The following is an 18,967-nucleotide window of genomic DNA, read 5'->3' on the forward strand; positions in this document are numbered from 1 at the left end:
ATTCCTTTGGCTAAAATCGTGTAGGGTCTTTTTCTGCAGAACTCATAAGAGCTCTGCTGTTATCTTACATTATACAACTAGAAGGAAGCAAGAGAGAGAAAACAGGAGAGAAAACAGGCTCTGGAAGGACAAGGGAAAGATTAGGGACCTGTGAGTGGGGGAGGGGCAAAGCCCTGGGCTTACACACACTGTGTGTGTGTGTGTGTGTGTGTGTGTGTGTGTGTGTGTGTGTATCACATTTTCCTTATACCTAGTAGTGGAATTATTTGATCATATGATCATATGGTATTTCTCTTTTTAATTTTTTGAGGAACGTCCATACTGTCTTTCACAGTGGCTGCACCAGTTTGTATCCCACCAACAGTGATTGAGGGTTCGTTTTTCTCCACATCCTCATCAACCCTTGTTCTTCCTTGTCATTTTGATTTTAGCCATTCTAACTGCTATAAGGTTGTATCTCATTGTGGTTTTGACTTACATTTCCCTGATGATGAGTTGTGTTGAGCATCTTTTCATGTATCTGTTGGCCATCTCTATGTCTTCTTTGAAAAAACATCTGTTCAGATCCTCTGCCCATTTTTAATTAGATTATTTGATCTTTTTGTATTGAATTATCTAAGTTCTTTTTATATTTTGGGTACCAACCCCTTAGTGGATGTGTCATTTGAAAATATCTTCTCCCATTCAGTAGGTTGTCTTTTTGTTTTGTTGATGGTTTCCTTTGCTGTGTAAAAGTTTCTTATTTTGTTGTAGTCCCAAAAGTTTATTTTCACTTTTGTTTCCTTTTCCTTAGGAGACATATCTAGAAAAAGGTGCTATGGTTAATGTCAGAGTGGTTTCAGGTTTCACATTTAGGTCTTTAATCCATTTAAAGTTTCAGTATGCATGCTTTAGAGTTCTGTTTCTCTCCGTGTATATAATTCAATATTATATCTTGAATGTAACAAATATTTTAATATTACAAATATAAATTATATGTATATTATAGATACAGATTTTTCTGAACCATTTAAGAATTCCATGCAGACATCAGGCCGCTTTGCCCCTTAATACTTCAATGTGCATTTCCTAAGAACAAAGATACTCACTTACATAACCGTAGTACAATGATCAAAATCAGGAGATCTGCCCTTGACACAAGACAATTATTAATCAATATACCTTATTCAAATTTCATCAGTTGCCCCAATAATATTCTTTAGAGCTATTTATTCCCAGTCCAAGATCATACATTACGTTCAGTTGTCATGTGTCGTTAGTTTCCTTTAATCTGGAATGTTTCCTCATTCTTCCTTTGTCTTTCATGATATTGATATTTTTGAAGAGCATATTTATTTAGAAGAATATTTCTTAATTTGGGTTTGTCTCATATTGCCTCATGGTTAGATCCAAGCAATGCATTTTAGGCAGGAATTCCAGGGGGGTGACCCTTGTCTTTCTCAGTTGTTTCTCCTCAGGAGGTTTGTCATGTTATTAGTAATGTCAACTTAGGGTAGTGTCTGCCAGATTTCTCCCCTGCAAAATGACTATTCTTACTTTGCAGGTTATCTTCTAGGAGGTGCTTCATGACAATATAAATATTCAGCTCCTCCTGAAACATTCACTCACTAATGTAGCATCCATTGAAGGTTCTTGCCCGAATTATGACTATGATGGTTGCAAAACAGTGGTGTTCTAACTCCATCACTCCTTCTCTATTTATCAGTTCCTGTCATTCTACTATAAGGAAGACCTCTCCTTACTCTGTGTGTGTATGTGTGTATGTGTGTATGTGTGTGTGTGTGTGTGTGTATGTGTGTGTGTATGTGTGTATTTACCATGAGTATGGACTCATAGGTGCATTTAGAAATTAATTAACTGACTGGGTGGCTCAGTCAGTTAAGCATCTGACTCTTGGTTTCAGCTCAGGTCATGATCTCGCAGTTCATGAGTTCTAGCCCCTCATGGGGCTCTGTGCTGATGGTGAAGAGCCTGCTTAGGATTCTCTCTCTTTCTCTCTCTCTCTCTCTCAAAATAAATGAATAAACTTTTTTAAAAAAAAAATTTAAAGAAATTAATTCTTTCTAGCACTCTCTCCCCATTTTTCCATCTCTTATTCCTCCCTTCAGGGTTTCCTTTAAATTATCTAAATTGTTGTAAAACCTTATAGAAAACAAATCTGAGCAAGACAGGCGATACCTGGTTGGCAGAGGACTAGAGGAGTCACTGGCCATCCTTGTAATTCAAGATTTCTGTTAGGTATTATGATGAATACTTGTATACCACAAAGTGAACGCTTATGTTTTTGTATAAATTTTAGTTTTTTATTTTCACACATCTCTCAGCTTTATAAATTACAGTTAGATAACATTTCCTTGTGCTTATTAAGTACCACACTTTATCATTCTGTTGATTTAAACAATTGAAAATATAAATAATCTGGGGTCATTATACTCTTTTATTAAATTAGCTGACTTGTGGCCAGTGTCTGAAGGCAGTTAGGGAAGCTAATTAACTCTTTCAGATCCCCGGGGAGCTATTGAGTGCACTGTGATAGGATAGATTTCACAGAGACCTTGAATCAATTACTACTGAGCAGGGCTGGGGTAAGCCCTCTGAGTGTCATATTTCCTATGGGTTTACATGCAGAGAATTCAGAGGTGCTAGAGGTGTATGCACTTCATTATGTCCTATATCAGGAAGGATTATAAAATAATAATTGCCGACACTTACTGAGTGTTTATTATGTGCCAGGCAGACTCCTGAGCACCTTATACAATTGATCTAGTTAATGCATTTATTAGAGACACAGAAGAGTATATCCCCTCACACGTACCTGGTGCTGACACAGTTTGTGAAGAGCTTCTATGTACACAATAGTCCTCAGCAGTATGGTAAGTCCACCTTCCTCCCTTTGACTCCTAACCCTGGAAGAGGGGCATCATGTCCAAGATCACTTAGCTGGGAAGTGAAGAAGAATCAGGGCTTGAACTCAGAAGACAGCTCCTAGTGTTTACTGGTTGAACATGGCCCTTTGTCCCCCTTTCCCCAGTTTTTAAATTGTGGTAAAATACACTTAAAATTTGCCATCCTAACCATTTTTAAATCGACAGTTCAGTGATAATGGAGTACATTCATTTTGTTGTGCACCCATCACCATTATCCATCTCCAAAACTTTTCACTTTGCAAAACTGAAACTCTACATCCATTAAACCTAAACCTCCCATCCCCCCCTCTCTTCCCACCCCTTGGCAACCACCTTTCTACTTTCTATCACCATGAATTTGACCACTCTAGGTACCTGACTCTTTTTTGTCCTTTTGTGATTGACTGATTTCACTTAGCATAATATCCTCAATGATGATCCATGTTGTAGCAAATGTCAGCATTTCCTTCCTTCCTAGGGCTGAATGATAAAATTTCATTGTATGTGTGTACCCCTTGGTATGCCTCCACATCTTAGCTATTGTGAATAATGCTCCTATGCCCACGTGTATGCAAATATCTCTTTGAGCCTTGCTTTTAATTCTTTTGGGCATATACTCAGAAGTGGAATTGGCAGACAATATGGTAATTGTATTTTTAATTTTTTGAGGAACTGACATACTGTTTTCCATAGTGGCTGCATTATTTGACATTTCCACCAACTGTGTGCAAGCATTCCAATCTCTCCATATCCTTGTCAACACTTGCTATTTTCTGGTTGGTTTGTTTGTTTGTTTGTTTTAATGTTTATTTATTTTTGAGGAAGAGAGACAGAGTGTGAGTGGAGAAGGGGCAGAGAGAGAGGGAATTACAGAATCTGAAGCAGGCTCCAGGCTCTGAGCTGTCAACACAGAGCCCAAAACAGAGCTTGAACTTATGAGCTCTGAGATCATGACCTGAGCCAAAGTCGGACACAACCGACTGAACCACCCAGGCACCCCTGTTTTGTTTTGTTTTTTTAATAGTAGCCATACTAATGGGTGTGATAGTATCTCCTTGTGATATTGATTTGCATTTCTCTAATGATTAGTGATGTCAAATACCTTTTCATGTGCTTATTAGCCATTTGTACATCTTTTTTGGAGCAATGTCTATCCAAGTCCTTTGCCCATTTTTAAAAATAATTTCGCTTGCTTAGTTTTACTTTTTTGAAGATATATTTTTCCATTCTTACTGAAGTATAACTGACAAATAAAAATTATATATATTTAGTGTATACAGTATGATGATTTGTGATATATATATACATACATTGTAAAATGATTACAATCAAGCTAATTAACATATCTATCACCTCATACAGTTACCATTTGTGTGGGGGGGAAGGGGGTAGTGACAATTCTTAATGTCTACTCTCTTAACAAACTCTATACAAAATAACATTATTAAGTCATCATTAGACTTACTAGAACTTATATTAGATCCCTAGAACTTACTCATCTTATAACTGAAAGTTTGTACTCTTGGGGCAACATTTCCCCATTTCTCCCACTCAATAGCTCCTGGCAATCACCATTCTACTCTCTGCTTCTATGAGTTTGATTTTTTTCAAGTATATATATATATGTGTGTGTGTGTGTGTGTGTGTGTGTGTGTGTGAAATTATACAATATTGGGGTGCCTGGGTGGCTCAGTCAATTAAGCGTCCACCTTGGGCTCAGGTCATGATCTCACAGTTTGTGAGTTTGAGTCCCGCATCGGGCTGTGTGCTGACAGCTCAGAGCCTGGAGCCTGTTTCAGATTCTGTGTCTCCCTTTCCCTCTCTCTGCCCCTCCCCCACACATACTCAGTCTCTCACACTCTGTCAAAAATAAATAAACATTAAAAAATTTTTAAAAAAGAAATTATATAATATTTGTCTTTCTATGTCTGGCTTATTTCTCTTAGTGTACTATCTGCCAGGTTCACCCATGCTGTCATAAATTTCCTTCTTTTTATGCTGAATAATATTCCAGTGTGTGTGTGTGTGTGTGTGTGTGTGTGTGTGTGCGTGTGTGTGTATCACATTTCTTTATCCATTCCTTCACTAATTCTCAGATTGTTTCCTAATCTTGCTTATTGTGAATAATGCTGCAGTGATGATGGGAATGCAGATATCTCTTTGCAATACTGACTTCATTCCCTTTGGATATTTAACAAGGAGTGGGATTCTTGAATCACACAGTAGTTCTATTTTTAATTTTTAAGGAACCTCTATACTGTTTTCCATAGTGGTTGCACCAGACGAAGGTTCTCTTTTCTCCACACCCATATCAACATTTATTATTTCATGTCTTTTTGATAATAGCCATCCTCATAGGTATGTGGTGATATTTCACTGTAGTTTTGCTTTGCATTTCCCTGATGGTTAATGATGTCAAACACGTTTTCATATGCCTGTTTGTCATTTATATGTCTTCTTTGGAAAAATATCTATTCACGTCTTTTGCCCATTTTTAAATCAGTTTATTTGGGTTTTGCTATTGAGTTGTAGGAGTTCTTTATGTAATTTGGATATTAATCCTTTATCAGATATTTGGTTTACAAATGTCTTCTCCCGTGCCATAAATTGCCTTTTCATTTTGTTGATCTTTTATTTTGCTATGCAGAAGGTTTTTGTTTGTTTTATTTTATTTTAAAGAGAGAGCAGGGGAGAGGGGCACAGGAAGAGAGAGAGAATCTTAAGCAGACTCCACACAAGCATGGAGCCCAACAAGGGGCTTGATCCCACAACCCCAAGCTCATGACCTGAGCCTAAATCAAGAGTCGGATGCTCAACCAACTGAGCCACCCAGGCACCCCATCTGTGCAGAAGGTTTTTAGTTTCATGTAGTCCCACTTGTTTATTATTGCTTTTGTTGCCTTTGCTTTCAGTGTCAAATCCAAAAAAGTATAGCCAAGACTGATGTCAAGGAGCTTACTGCTTATGTTTTCTTCTAGGATTTTTATGGTTTCAGGTTTTATAATGAAGTCACTAATCTATTTTGTGTTAATTTTTGTCCATGGTGGAGAAAGTGATCCTGTTTCGTATTTTTGTATGTGGCTATCTAGTTTTCCCAGCACCATTTATTGAAGGGCCTATTCTTTCCACATTGTGTATTTTTGACACCTTTGTCAAAGGTAATTTGACTGTACATTCATGGGTTTATTTCTGGGCTCTTTGTTCTGTTTCATTGATCCATGTGTCTATTTTTGTGCCAGAACCATACTGTTTTGATTACAATATGTTTGTAATACAGTTTGAAATCAGGAAATCTGATGCCTCCAGATTTGTTCTTATTTCTCAAGATGGTTTTGGCTATTTGGACTCTTTTGTGGTTCCATATAAATTTTAAGATAGTTTTTTATATTTCTGTGAAAATGCCATTTGATTTTTGATAGGGAGAGGATTTTAGGTAGTATGGACATTTTAACAACCTTAATTCTTCCAATCCATGAACACAGTACATCTTTCCATTTGTGTCTTCTTTCATCAATATCTTATAGTTTTTAGTATACATATCTTTTACTCCTTGGTTAAATTTATTTCAAAATATTTTATTCTTTTTCATGCTACTGTAAATGGGACTGATTTTTTATGTTAATTTCATATCCTGCAACTTTATTAAATTTATTACTTCTAACTGGTTTTTGGTAGTCTTTACGGTTTTCTATATATAAGATCCTGTCCTGTACAACAGAGACAATTTAACCTCTTCCTTTCCAATTTGAACGTCTTTTTTTTTTCTTTTTCTTGCCTAATTGCCCTGGCTAGGACTTCCAGTACTATGTTAAATAGAAGTGGTAAAAGTGGGCACTCTTGCTTTCTTCCTGATCTTAGAGGAAAATATTTCAGCTTCTAATCATTAAGTACAATTGGATTGTCATACATGACCTTCATTATGTTGAGGTGGGTTCCCTCTAACCCCAGTTTATTGAGAGTTTTTATCATGAAAAGATGTTGAGTTTTGTCAAATACTTTTTCTGTCTCTATTGAGACAACCATATGATTCTAATCCTTCATTATAGTGGTGTATCAAATTGATTGATTTGTAGATGTTGAACCATCCTTACATCCCAGGGATAAATCCCACTTGATTATTGTGTACGATCCTTTTAATGTATTGTTGAATTTGGTTTGCTAGTATTTCGTGAGAATTTTTGCATCTATGTTCATCAGAGATATTGGCCTGTAATTTTCTTTTCTTGTAGTGTCCTTATCTGGCTTTGGTATGGGGGTAATGCTCGTCTCATAAAATGAGTTTGGAAATGTTTCTTCCTCTTCAACTTTTTAGAAGAGTTTGGGAAGGATTGCCATTAACCCTTTAAATGTTTGGTAGAATTTACCTATAAAGGCATCTGGTCCTGGGCTTTTCTTTGTTGGAAATTGTTGGGTATTGCTTTTATCTCTTTACTTGTTATTGGTCTCCTCAGAAATTCTGTTTCTTCATGATTCAGTCTCAGTAGGTTGTATATTTCTTGGAATTTCTTCACTTTTTCTACATTATCCGATTTGTTGACATAATATTTTTTAGAGTAGTCTTTTATGATATTTTGTATTTATGTAGTATGAGTTGTAATGTTTCCTTTTTCCTTTCTAATTTTATTTCTCCCTTTTTTCTCTTGGTTAGTCTGGCTAAAGGTTTGTCAATTTTGTTTCTTTTTTGTCAAAAAGCCATATCTTAATTTTGTTGATCTTTTCTATTATCTTTCTAGTCTCCATTTATTTCTGTTCTAATCTTCATTGTTTCGTTCCTTCTGCTAAACTTTAGGTTTGTTTGTTATTACTTTTCTAGTTTGTTGAGATATAAAGTCAGATATGTTGAGATATTGATTTTTTTTCATATAATATAGCCATTTATCACTATTACGTTCCCTCTTAGAACTGATTTACTGCATCTCATAAGTTTTGTTATGATGTATTTCATTTTTATTTGTCCAAAGATACTTTCTGATTTCTTTTTTATTTCTTCCTTGATCTACTGGTTGTTCAGCAGTGTGGTTTTCATTTCCATATAGTTATTGTAATTTTTCCAATTTTCTTCTTTTTAATTAATTCCTACTTTCACGCCACTGTGGTTGGAAAAGATACTTGACGTGATTTCAATCTTCTTAAATTTGTTAAGATTGGTTTTGTGGTCTAGCATATGATCTATTGTGAAGAATGTCCATGTGCATTTGAGAAGAATGTGTTTCTGTTGCTGTTGGATGTAATGTCATATATGTGTCTCTAGGTCCATCTGGTCACCTTTGACTTAGGTTGTTTGGGTCTTTGTTATTGTTGTTGTTGTTGTTGTATTGAAGGAGTGCTTTATATATTCTGGATGTTAATCTTTTATCAAGTTTTACAGAAACTTGGAACTATTTTCTTTCTTCCATTCTATAGGATGCTTTTTATTCTGTTGATAGTATCTTTTATTGCACAAGAGTTTTTAATTTTTGAGGTCCAATTTGTCTATTTTTCCTTTTTTTTTGTTTGTGCCTTAGGCATCATATCCATGAAAATATGCATTGCTAAATCCAATCTCATGAAGTTTTGCCCTATGTTCTCTTCATAGAGTTTTACAGTTTTAACCCTTATATACAGGTCTTTGATCAATTTTGGGTTAATTTTTGTATATGGTATTAGGTAATGGATAGCCCCTTCTTTTAAAAAAAAAAAAACAAGATTCTTTTCTTATTCTAGAAACAGAATATATTCATTATAAAAAATAGGAAAATAGAAGGATCTAGACATAATCTCCTAATACTCTGGTGTATGTAGTTCCAAACATATTATGTATATTTAAATATAAAACCTACTGATTAGAACTTTGTTTTTTACATAATAAAATATAATGAGCAACTTTCATGTCATTAGAAATTCTCCAATATCATTTTTAAATGTTTATTTATTATTTATTTTTGAGAGAGAGATGTTGCAGGGAGTATGGTCAGAATCACAAAAGATGAGTCCGCAAAGTGCAGTTAAGTCAACGTCCTCATACTCAGAATGAGTCAGAATGAGGCCCCAACTCCAGAATGAAGCTTCTTTTTATTAGGATAATTGCTAAAGACTATGTGCATAAAGTCAGCTAAGCAAGTGTGTCAATCAGTCTAATGGTTTAGCTTTTCATGGTTGAATTTCGAGTGAATTGGTTTCTAACACTAGGAAGGGTCAGGTGTGAGGAGGATCTGGCCCTGGACAATGTTAATGGCTCTTGGCGTTCCTTATGTTTCTTGTTCCTTAGGAGCTGAGCCACAGCAGCGTTCAGCTGTGTAAACATGTCCTAAGTCCTTGCACCTTCTCCAGCCCTTCCCTTTTGAAGTCTTTTCTTTGATGCTTCTCTCCTGCATCTCCAACAGAGAGAGAGAGGGAGAGAGGGAGACAGATTCCCAAGCAGGCTCCTGTACTGTCAATGCAGAGCTTGATGTGGGGCTCCAACTCACAAACCATGAGATCATGACCTGACCCGAAATCAAGAGTTGGATGCTTAACTGACTGAGCCACCCAGCACCCCTCCAATATCATTTTTAATTACTATTTAATAATCTATTGTTTGGAATTTATATTACTTAACAAGTCTGTTGTTAGACATTTAAGCTACTTTAAATTTTTACTATTTAAAAAAATTGCTGGGGCGCCTGGGTGGCGCAGTCGGTTAAGCGTCCGACTTCAGCCAGGTCACGATCTCGTGGTCCGTGAGTTCGAGCCCCGCGTCAGGCTCTGGGCTGATGGCTCGGAGCCTGGAGCCTGTTTCCGATTCTGTGTCTCCCTCTCTCTGCCCCTCCCCCATTCATGCTCTGTCTCTCTCTGTCCCAAAAATAAATAAACGTTGAAAAAAAAAATTTTTTTTTTAAATTGCTAATATAAATATCAGTGTGGCTAAATATTTGCATGCATACTTATATTATTTTCGTAGGAAAAATTCCTAAAAATAGAATTTCTGAGCCCCAGACTATGTCTGCACTAAGAGTTTGGATACTTGCTGGCATGTTGCCCTTCAGAAAAGAACCAGCCAATTTACACTCCCCCTAAGCAGCGTACAGGGCTGACTATTCACCATGTTCTTACTAGTCCTAGGAACTAAAACCTTTAAGTGACCTGCATCAATTTGATAAATGAAAACTGTTTTTTTATTATTTTCATTTGAAGTTTTGATAATTAGCAAAGTTGAGCATTTTATTCTTCTCAGTCATTCATTAGTGAAAAAGAACACAAAACACTTTTTGTATGTATGCTGTAAATATTTTCCAAAATGTATCGTTTGCTTTTTAATTTTATTTACGGTATTTGTAAAAATACCTCATTTTTTGGTAGTCAGAGCTATCATCAATTATCCATTTTCTACCTCTGGGGTGTCTCCCCCATTCTTAGTACATGCTAATATTCATCTTTTTTCCTAGAACCTTTATATTATTATTTTAATAGTTGATCTAACTGAAATTTATTTTGATATATGGTGTCTGAGAGGTACCTAATTATTTTTTATTTTTTATCCACGTAGTTTTTGCCAGATGTTGTCTCAACACCATGTGAGATCCAAAAAATTATTCTTTAATCACTTCCTAATTTTACTTTTGTTCCACTGATTTGCCCATTTGGCTCAATTGCCATACTTTTTAATCACTATAGTGTTATAATATGTTCTACACTCTAGTAAAGAAAAATCTATACCCTCCCCTTTTTTAATTTTTTTTATTTTTTTAAACCCTCCCCCCTTTTTTTAAATGGAATATTCTTAATATTGTTTCATCCACTTGTACCTTAGAATTATTTTCTCAGATTCTCATTTCCCTAAAACTCCCAGTGGAGAGCTGGTTGGAATTGTGTTGAGATCAATTCTGTGTATTTGCAGTGTTGAGTTTTCTCATCAAATAACATGTGTCTCTCCATTTATTCAGATTTTTTTTTGCATTCTTTGGTAAAGATCTGTATTTTTCTTCTTATACATTATTTCTGTTTACTCATGTATAGGTACAGAAAGTAATTATTATTTTACCCCTTCCTTCCATTCTTTGTATTCTTGCAACAATTTGTACTTGGTTCGATGTTAATCTGTAATTTCCTCTGTATTATATTTTAAAACATATTCCAGATTTTTGTAGCTATATTATAAGATATGCTGATAAGCTTTTCTGAACTACCTTTGACAGATTTTGCTTTTAGTATTAGCTAGTTTCTAGAAATGATCCAATAGGTCCCCATTGTCTTCTCTGTAAGAGTTTAGAACGTACTACCTCCCAATAGTAGAATTGTTAAAATTCACTATTAAAACAGCTGGGCCTGTCATTTTAGGTGATGGGTTTGGGGCAACTTTTTTCTCACTTATTTGGTTATTCGTCTTTTCAAATTTTCTACATATTCTGGAATCATTTCTTTTAACTTATATTTTATCAGGGAAAAATTATATATTTACTCAAAATTTTAAGATTAGCATAAAATTCTACATCTAATTTTTTTGTAATTCTAAAATATCTTTTTCCATAACCTCTTTTCTTATTTCAAATGTGATATTTTCCCTCTTTTTTCTTTTTTTAAATGCTTATTTATTTATTTTGAGGGGCAGGAGAGGGACAGAGAGATAAGGAGAGAGAGAATCCCAAGCAGACTCTGTGCTGTCAACATAGAGCCCCACATGGGGCTCAGTTCCACAAATGGTAAGGTCATGACATGAGCCAAAAACAAGAGTTGGACACTTAACTGACTGAGCCACCCAGGCAGCCCTACATGTTTTCTTTTTACTGAACTAATCAGATACTTGTATATTCACTGATCTTTTCAGTGTACCAGCTTTTGAATTTATTAATTTAGTTTACTTTCTAAAGTTTCTAATTCATTGAAAAATTCATTCATTCCCCCTGCCTACCTTGTTTGTTTTTATTTTCTTAGCTTCTTGGATTAAACATTTAGTTATTTTTATTCCCTGTTATTTAATTTCAAAAGCATGTCAGGCTATTCATTTTCCTCTGAGAATGATTTAGGATGTTTCTCATATTTTTATATGTAGTATTCCCATGTCATTAATTTTTAATGTTCTGTAATTGTAGCTTTTATTTCCTCCTTGGTTCAAAACTTATTTGGAATAGCCAAGTATGTTTCCTTACATGGTGATTGAACTTCTATCATCCACTTCTTCTCTGTACCAGTGTGTTCAGGGAAGAGGAGTGGCAGATTTGGGCAGTTGAGGCAGTGATGAGAGATGGCCGGCATACCTTCTTGCCCTCAGACAACTTTCCTTTGTCACACACTTCTCTGTGCGCTCTAAGGCTCGCACCCAATGGCAGCAATCTGGAGGCTTCATATGAAAACAAAAGTAGCTCCTTACCATATCATGCTTGGGGTCCTCAATTGCACATCACTTGAATTGTTGCATAGTGAGTGAGTGACTGAATGTGTGTGTGTGTGTGTGTGTGTGTGTGTGTGTGAAGTAAATGCTTTTGGAGAAGGTAAGTCTTTTTTAAAAAATTGTTAGAATTAGATACAAAAATCACAAAAAATATCCTGCTCCCATATCCTGGCCATAATGCTAAGTGATCTCATTGTGCATATTGGAAAACAAATCTTAAAAGGAAAATATGATTATCTGCTAAAGTTCTTTTTCCAAATCAAACTACATATTAAAGGGACCAAGGAAGTTTACTGTTTCTAATTATGGTAAAATTTTTGGCAGAGGGTTTGGTTTTGTAATACAAGTACTGTTTTGACTTTTTCTTTAAAGTTTATTTATTTTGAGAGAAAGCAAGCATGCGCAAGGGAGGGGCAGAGCAAGAGAATCCCAAGCAGACTCCACGCTGTCAGCACATAGCCTGGTGTGGGGATTAAACTCCAGAACAGTGAGATCATGACCTGAGCTGAAGTCCAGAGTTGGATTCTTTAAACCAAGTGAGCCTCCCAGGTGCCCCTGATCTGTTTGACTTTTGTTTGTTAGCCTATCTTGCGGGTCTGTCCTTGGATAGGTTACACACACCAGCAACAGCCATGTGGAGACATAGGGAGCTCTTCTCCCCAGGGGATCTCTCTGGTAAGAGAGTTTCAAGTCACCACAGAGTCTGAGATTTTCGAGTCACCACAGAGTCTGGGCAATTTGAAAATTTGCTTGGGTCTATGAGCTCCCTTTACTGTTCCTATATCACAATCTATATGGAAGAAATAGTTCTGCTTAGCACTGACTGGGTAAAAATACTAGGTAGAAAACCTAGCAAATTTTGATTAGTCCTATAGCATTTAGATGCTATGCAGGAAAGAACAGTATCATCAAGAGATGATGGAGTAGGGGCACCTGGCTGGCTGTGTTGGTTGAGCGTCCGACTTCAGCTCAGGTCATGATCTCACACTCCGTGAGTTCAAGCCCGGTGTCTGGCTCTGCGCTGACAGCTCAGAGCCTGGAGCCCACTTCAGATTCTTTGTCTCCCCCTCTCTCTGTCCCTCCCCTGCTCATGCTCTGTCTCTCTCTCTGTCTCAAAAATAAATAAGAACATTAAATAATTAAAAAAAAAGAGAGATGATGGAGCAGTATATTTTAGTAGGAGGTGACAGGTTTTTACTTTACTAAACAGTGCTAATAGCAAATAGAATTGGAATCAGGGAACTACTCACTTTGAGGGGCTTCCAAAAAGCCATAGTATTGATATTACATACATTACAGTTCCAGAACTCAGCCTTGCAGAGAGGCAGATATTTTGTTTGAACCCCATAAAAGCTTTGGAAGGCATCCAATGTATGGTGCGAAGAACCTGGGTTCCGATGTCAGACAGCTCAAGGTTTCTGGGTCTGCCCTCTGCTAGCTGTGTGACATTCTACAAGTCGTACGACTCCTAGAATTACTGCTAGTGAAAACGAGACTATCTCATATGTATTGAGTTTTATACTCAGTGCTTTATCATGTCTTATATTTATTATCTCATTTAATCCTCATGTAAACCTTGTGAGAGAGGTACTTTATCATCATTTTATGAATGAGTAGAGGGAGAACCTAATTCTTCAAGTACACAGAATTAGCATAGGATCTGGGGCAAGAAGCAAGTTGTTCTGCCTCCGCGTTCCAAATTTTAGCCACGGTCACCTGCCTCTCTGAGCCTCAGTCTCCTTGTCTGCAAGGTCAAAACAATAACTCTCCTGTAGGGTTGACATGAGGCTCAGAGATCATGGAATAAGGCACAATGCAGTGACTGCTTCTGAAGCTGACAATTCATCATCTCTGACAGCAGTATTGCTATTAGCAGTGATCATAATATTAATCAGTTTCTAACAGGAAGGAGTCACACATGCTTTCTTCTTTGCATACATATCTCTGTGGACAGAGCCAAGCTCTACTCACTTAAGAAAAGCTGGTTGAATTACTACAGTTTCATCAGGGCCAACGAGCAGGGTCACCAGTGACTCAAGCACCTGATTTGTGACCATTTGGATGCCTGCCTAGAGGTATCAACCCCCTAGTAACATGCTCCTTCCTTTCTGTAAGATAGCTTTTCTCCTTCATATGGGACGTTAGCCATGAATCTGGGTCCAAAATCCATACGTGGTATAATTTGTGTCTTTAGCTTCTTCCCGCAAAGAGAAGATTTTCCTGCTGGCAATGCTAGCTGCTATTGTGGGATTTTGCCCAGGAAACTTTGTCAACTTATCTGATCCTATAGCATTACATACATTTTTACAGACTGTGGCAAAATCAGAAATCTCTGTGCAAGCAGAAGTCTGTTCAACAGTCTGCACTCAAATGCCAGTCCTTTCTTAAACACTAACAACTAACAGAGAGCAGCATTGCAAAGCATCAGTCACTACATAATTGTGCACTTAAGGGCTGGAAGTTGTAAACATTAAAGGTACACCTTTTTGCTATGGAGCTACTTTTACTTGTTTTTACTTTTTTTTTAATGTGTGTTTATTTTTGAGAGAGAGAGAGAGAGACAGAGCGTGAGCAGGGGAGGGGTAGTGAGAGAGGGAGACACAGAATCCGAAGCGGGCTCCAGGCTCCAAGCTGTCAGCACAGAGCCCGATGCGGGGCTCGAACCCACCAACTGCAAGATCATGACCTGAGCCAAAGTCAGACACTTAACCAACTAAGCCACCCAGGTGCTCCACTATGGAGTGACTTTTAGGCTACACATACAGAATGCAACGGCTGCTGATCAAAGCCTCCCTGCACCGAGATGCTTGTCTGGAAAAGCCAAGCCTGGCCAGACCACTTCTATTCCTCAGAGGACCCTGCGAGTTGTCACCCAATGTTCTCTTACCCCACAGCACATGGACAGACAAGGAATGCACAATCCATGTCTAGAGCCCCTTCTGCTCCTGCCCTACAACCATGATGGCTCAAAACCATAGGTCATATGAATGGTACTTGGCTAGTATGTCACACAATTATTTGAACATGCTACTAGGCTAAAATCTCCATTTCTTTATTTTTAAATGTTTGTTTATTTGTTTGTTTGTTTGGTTGTGAGAGAAAGCACCACCTGCAGTGTGTGAAGCAGTAGTGGGGAGGGGAGGGGAGGTGTCCTCTGGGTTCCTAAGTGGATAAAGCAGGTTATCTTAAGCACAGAGCCTAAGAAAGGCTGGAACCTGCCTTGTTAAGAGCCACACCCACCGCTTTCCACTTAAACTTGATTATTTGACAAGCCTGCCCCAAAGTTCCCTGATAGGGAAATAGAATAGACTGCTCATTACCGCTTTCCTGAAAGACTTGAAAGACACCTCTGATCCATGAAAGTCAGATATTATCTGCAAGGACTTATCTTATCTTTCAAGACTCTAATCTTTCTAAATAGGCTTGTTTCCTATCTGTTCAGCCCTTCTAGGAAGCTCGGTGTTTTATTTCTAGTAACAACCAACTTTTTACCCACATTTGATCTTGGGCCTCACTTCACTTCTCTTGGCCTGCTTCCTCATTTGAAAAATGAGACAATTAGACTAGAAACAGGTCTCCAGCCCCTTGTAATTCTAATGTACCCTAATCTGTGACTTCTTGGTGACACCTTACTGCCTCATGCTTAATAAAACTATCCGGATGTGATTAGACGAGCAAATAGCAGCGGTCAAACTAGTCTACCCAAAACTTTCCAAAAGCAGAGGTGGTTGGCAAAATTTGGGATTTGCAACATTTTCTGAGAATCTCCCTCAGTGTCCGTGTTTACCCACAAAAATACCATGGCAATTTTAATGGGCTGAAAATTTTATGTAAAGGATGAATATAATACCTGAATCTCTTCTGAAATCTGCACCTTTTGTTTATATCGGTGCTGAAGCAAGGTGTTTGAGCATAGCCTGATCCAGGAGAGACTGAAAATCACTGCTTTGGGGGATGCCCCTGGGACCAAGCTGTGAAGCATAGGGAGAAATGTAGGCAGCGAGTTCCTCTTCCCAGCCCCACCACCCTGCCTTTCTGTTCCCTCTGCCCTTCCTTCAGAAGCCCCCTCTCACGGAAGTTCCCCAGAGGTAGGCTGCTCTGAGCTGGAATCATACCCTCAGCACCAGATGCTCATTTACTCTCCTTTGTTCCAATCCAGCCTGACTGACCATTGGTAACCTGTCCATTACCATTTCCAGATAATTGCATTTTAACTGCCTTCCTTTGGAAAACAGCTTCACATAAATCAGTGGTTCTTAATGCTTTCAGGCCTAATATCTGTTTTATATTCCAACTATTTTGTGACATCTCCTTCATAAAATAAAAATGAAAATCACAGAAAATATAACTTACCTACTTACTATATAATGCCAAAATTATTTTTATAAAATGGTCATTAGAAAAGTAACTTTCTAACTGAGGCTGGGTGGCTCAGTCTGTTAAGCATCTGACTTCAGTTCAGGTCATGATATCGCGGTTCATGGGTTTGAACCCCACATCAGTCTCTGTGCTGACAGCTCAGAGCCTGGAGCCTGCTTCAGATTCTGTGTCTCACTCTCTCTCTGCCCCTTGCCCATTTGCACTGCCTCTCTCTCTCTCTCTCTCTCTCTCTCTCTCAAAAATAAATAAACATTAAAAAATTTTAAAGAAAAGGGGTGCCTGGGTGACTCAGTCAGTTAGGCGTCCGACTTCAGCTCAAGTCATGATCTGGCAGTCTGTGAGTTTGAGCCCCTCATCAGGCTCTGTGCTGACAGCTTGGAGGGTGGAGCCTGCTTTGGATTCTGTGTCTCCTTCTCTCTCTGCCCCTCCCCGACTTGTGCTCTGTCTCTCTTTATCAAAAATAAATAAATATAAAAAAAATAAAAATAAATAAAATAAATTTAAAGAAAAGTAACATATTTTTTTCAAATGGGTGTTAGACAAGTAACTTCTAATAATATATTTCAATATGTAAAGCTTAGAAGATGTAATAAAGTAGCTCAATGTTTGCTCTATACCTAAAGTCACAGGAACAGCCACAAATAAATTATTGAACTAGTGACAAATACCAAACCCTGCTCACTGGTCCCTAAATGCCAGTAGCATCTCCCAGCCATTTATTGTGACAACCTCCTGCCCATAATTTATTTTTCAAATTGCCTTTTAACACCCTAGATCGATGATCCTGATGTGAGAAGTTTATCCAGTTTAGCAACCTCAAGAGAGGTATTTTGGTTTAAAGAATATTTTTCTGCCTCTGTCACCATGCAACTACTCTGTCCTTTCCCTATTTTTTTCCCCAAAGACTCGGGATATGCATGTCACAGTGCATTACAAGCTCAACAATACAAATTAACACTTATGGAGTGCTTCCCACATGTCAAGCACTTTTAAAATACTTTTGTATGTATTAATTTATTTAAACCTCATAACTCCATAAGTAATATTATTATCACTATGTTCCAGGGATGATAATAATAGGCACCGAGAAATTAGGCAACTTGACTAAGAATTACACATCTAGCTACATCTAGCTTCTTGTGTAAATCAACTCCTTTGATTATTATAATGTATTTTTAAATTTTTTTAATGTTTGTTTGTTTATTTAGAGAGCAAGCCAGGGAGGGGCAGAGAGAGAAAGGGAGAGAGAAATCTGCACTGCACTCTCAGTGCAGAGCCCCATGTGGGGCTCGAACTCATGAACCATGAGATCATGGCCTGAACCAAAACTAAGAGTTGGACACTCAACAAACTGAGCCACCCAAGACGCCTCCCATAATGATGGAGTTTTATAAGTAGCAAAGCACTATCTTTGTTTTTATTTTAGGAAAGAAACATTTCAGGGATGAAAGGATGTTTCTTTTTCCAGAGCCCACGTTATCTAAACGTTTGAAATTTGAGCCCATGTTTTCTTGGCTTGCTTTATGCTTTCAGCACGTAATTAGGTAGCTTTCTTAATATTTTCATTCAGTTGTTTCATAATGGATTTTCTCTTCTTGGCATGTCATCTATATACGAAATTGCAGCTCCATTCATTTAAAGACTGGGAATGCAAATCTTTTTTCTGCACTCTGTTTTCATTGGCCACCTGTCTTGCATTGAAACAGACTTGTTTCAGCTGAGTTAAGAGGATGGCCTAAAAAGCACGTTCTGTGCAGAGTGGAGGGACATGTGGTCAGGACTCTCCTAAATGTGTCAGAAATCACAGTCCTGCATCATTCAGGGAAGAAATGCCTTTCTGCCTGGAAATAGCCACAGAGTTGTCGTAACAGATCATTTTTATCAACAGTTTAGGGTTGAACTTTTTACCCTGATGTGGCTGCTTGTAAGGGCAACAAAGTAACGTATTTGAAGCAAACCTACAATGTATTTATTTTTCCTTTCAGAGGGAAAATGATCCCATCTGATCTTGAAAGAAGGATCCTTGAAGCCAAACAGAAAGTAAGTTTTTGTAGAGAGTTAACAAACCAAGGGTACATATTTCTGTTTTCATCCAGTGGAGAACACACTGTGGCTTTGTTTTAAAAAGAGGACTCAATTCTCAACCTCCAAGCCTTGCTGAGAATGTGGGATTTTGCTTCCAATCACTGTTTGTCTCTGAGTTGTAGACTCTGCTTTGGAAAGATCTAAGTTGCTCTTTAAATAATATACACTGTGGTAATGCACATAGTGATGCTGTAACAATTTCTAAAGCATTTGTCTTTCTCTGTGCTGAGGGTTGACATTAAACAGACAT

The 18,967-nt window shown here is 37.5% G+C and overlaps 1 protein-coding gene across 1 annotated transcript in view; it reads left to right on the forward strand.

Moving 5' to 3' along the window:
- GAD2 (glutamate decarboxylase 2) overlaps window positions 1-18,967 on the forward strand; it is an 88,131-nt gene that overhangs the window by 33,497 nt on the left and 35,667 nt on the right. The window contains exon 9 of the mRNA XM_043564325.1: window positions 18,618-18,672. Coding sequence (XP_043420260.1) covers window positions 18,618-18,672 — 55 coding nt within the window. The remainder of the gene's footprint in view (window positions 1-18,617; window positions 18,673-18,967) is intronic.

Source organism: Prionailurus bengalensis, chromosome B4, assembly GCF_016509475.1.
Source record: "Prionailurus bengalensis isolate Pbe53 chromosome B4, Fcat_Pben_1.1_paternal_pri, whole genome shotgun sequence".
Classification (NCBI taxonomy): domain Eukaryota; kingdom Metazoa; phylum Chordata; class Mammalia; order Carnivora; family Felidae; genus Prionailurus; species Prionailurus bengalensis.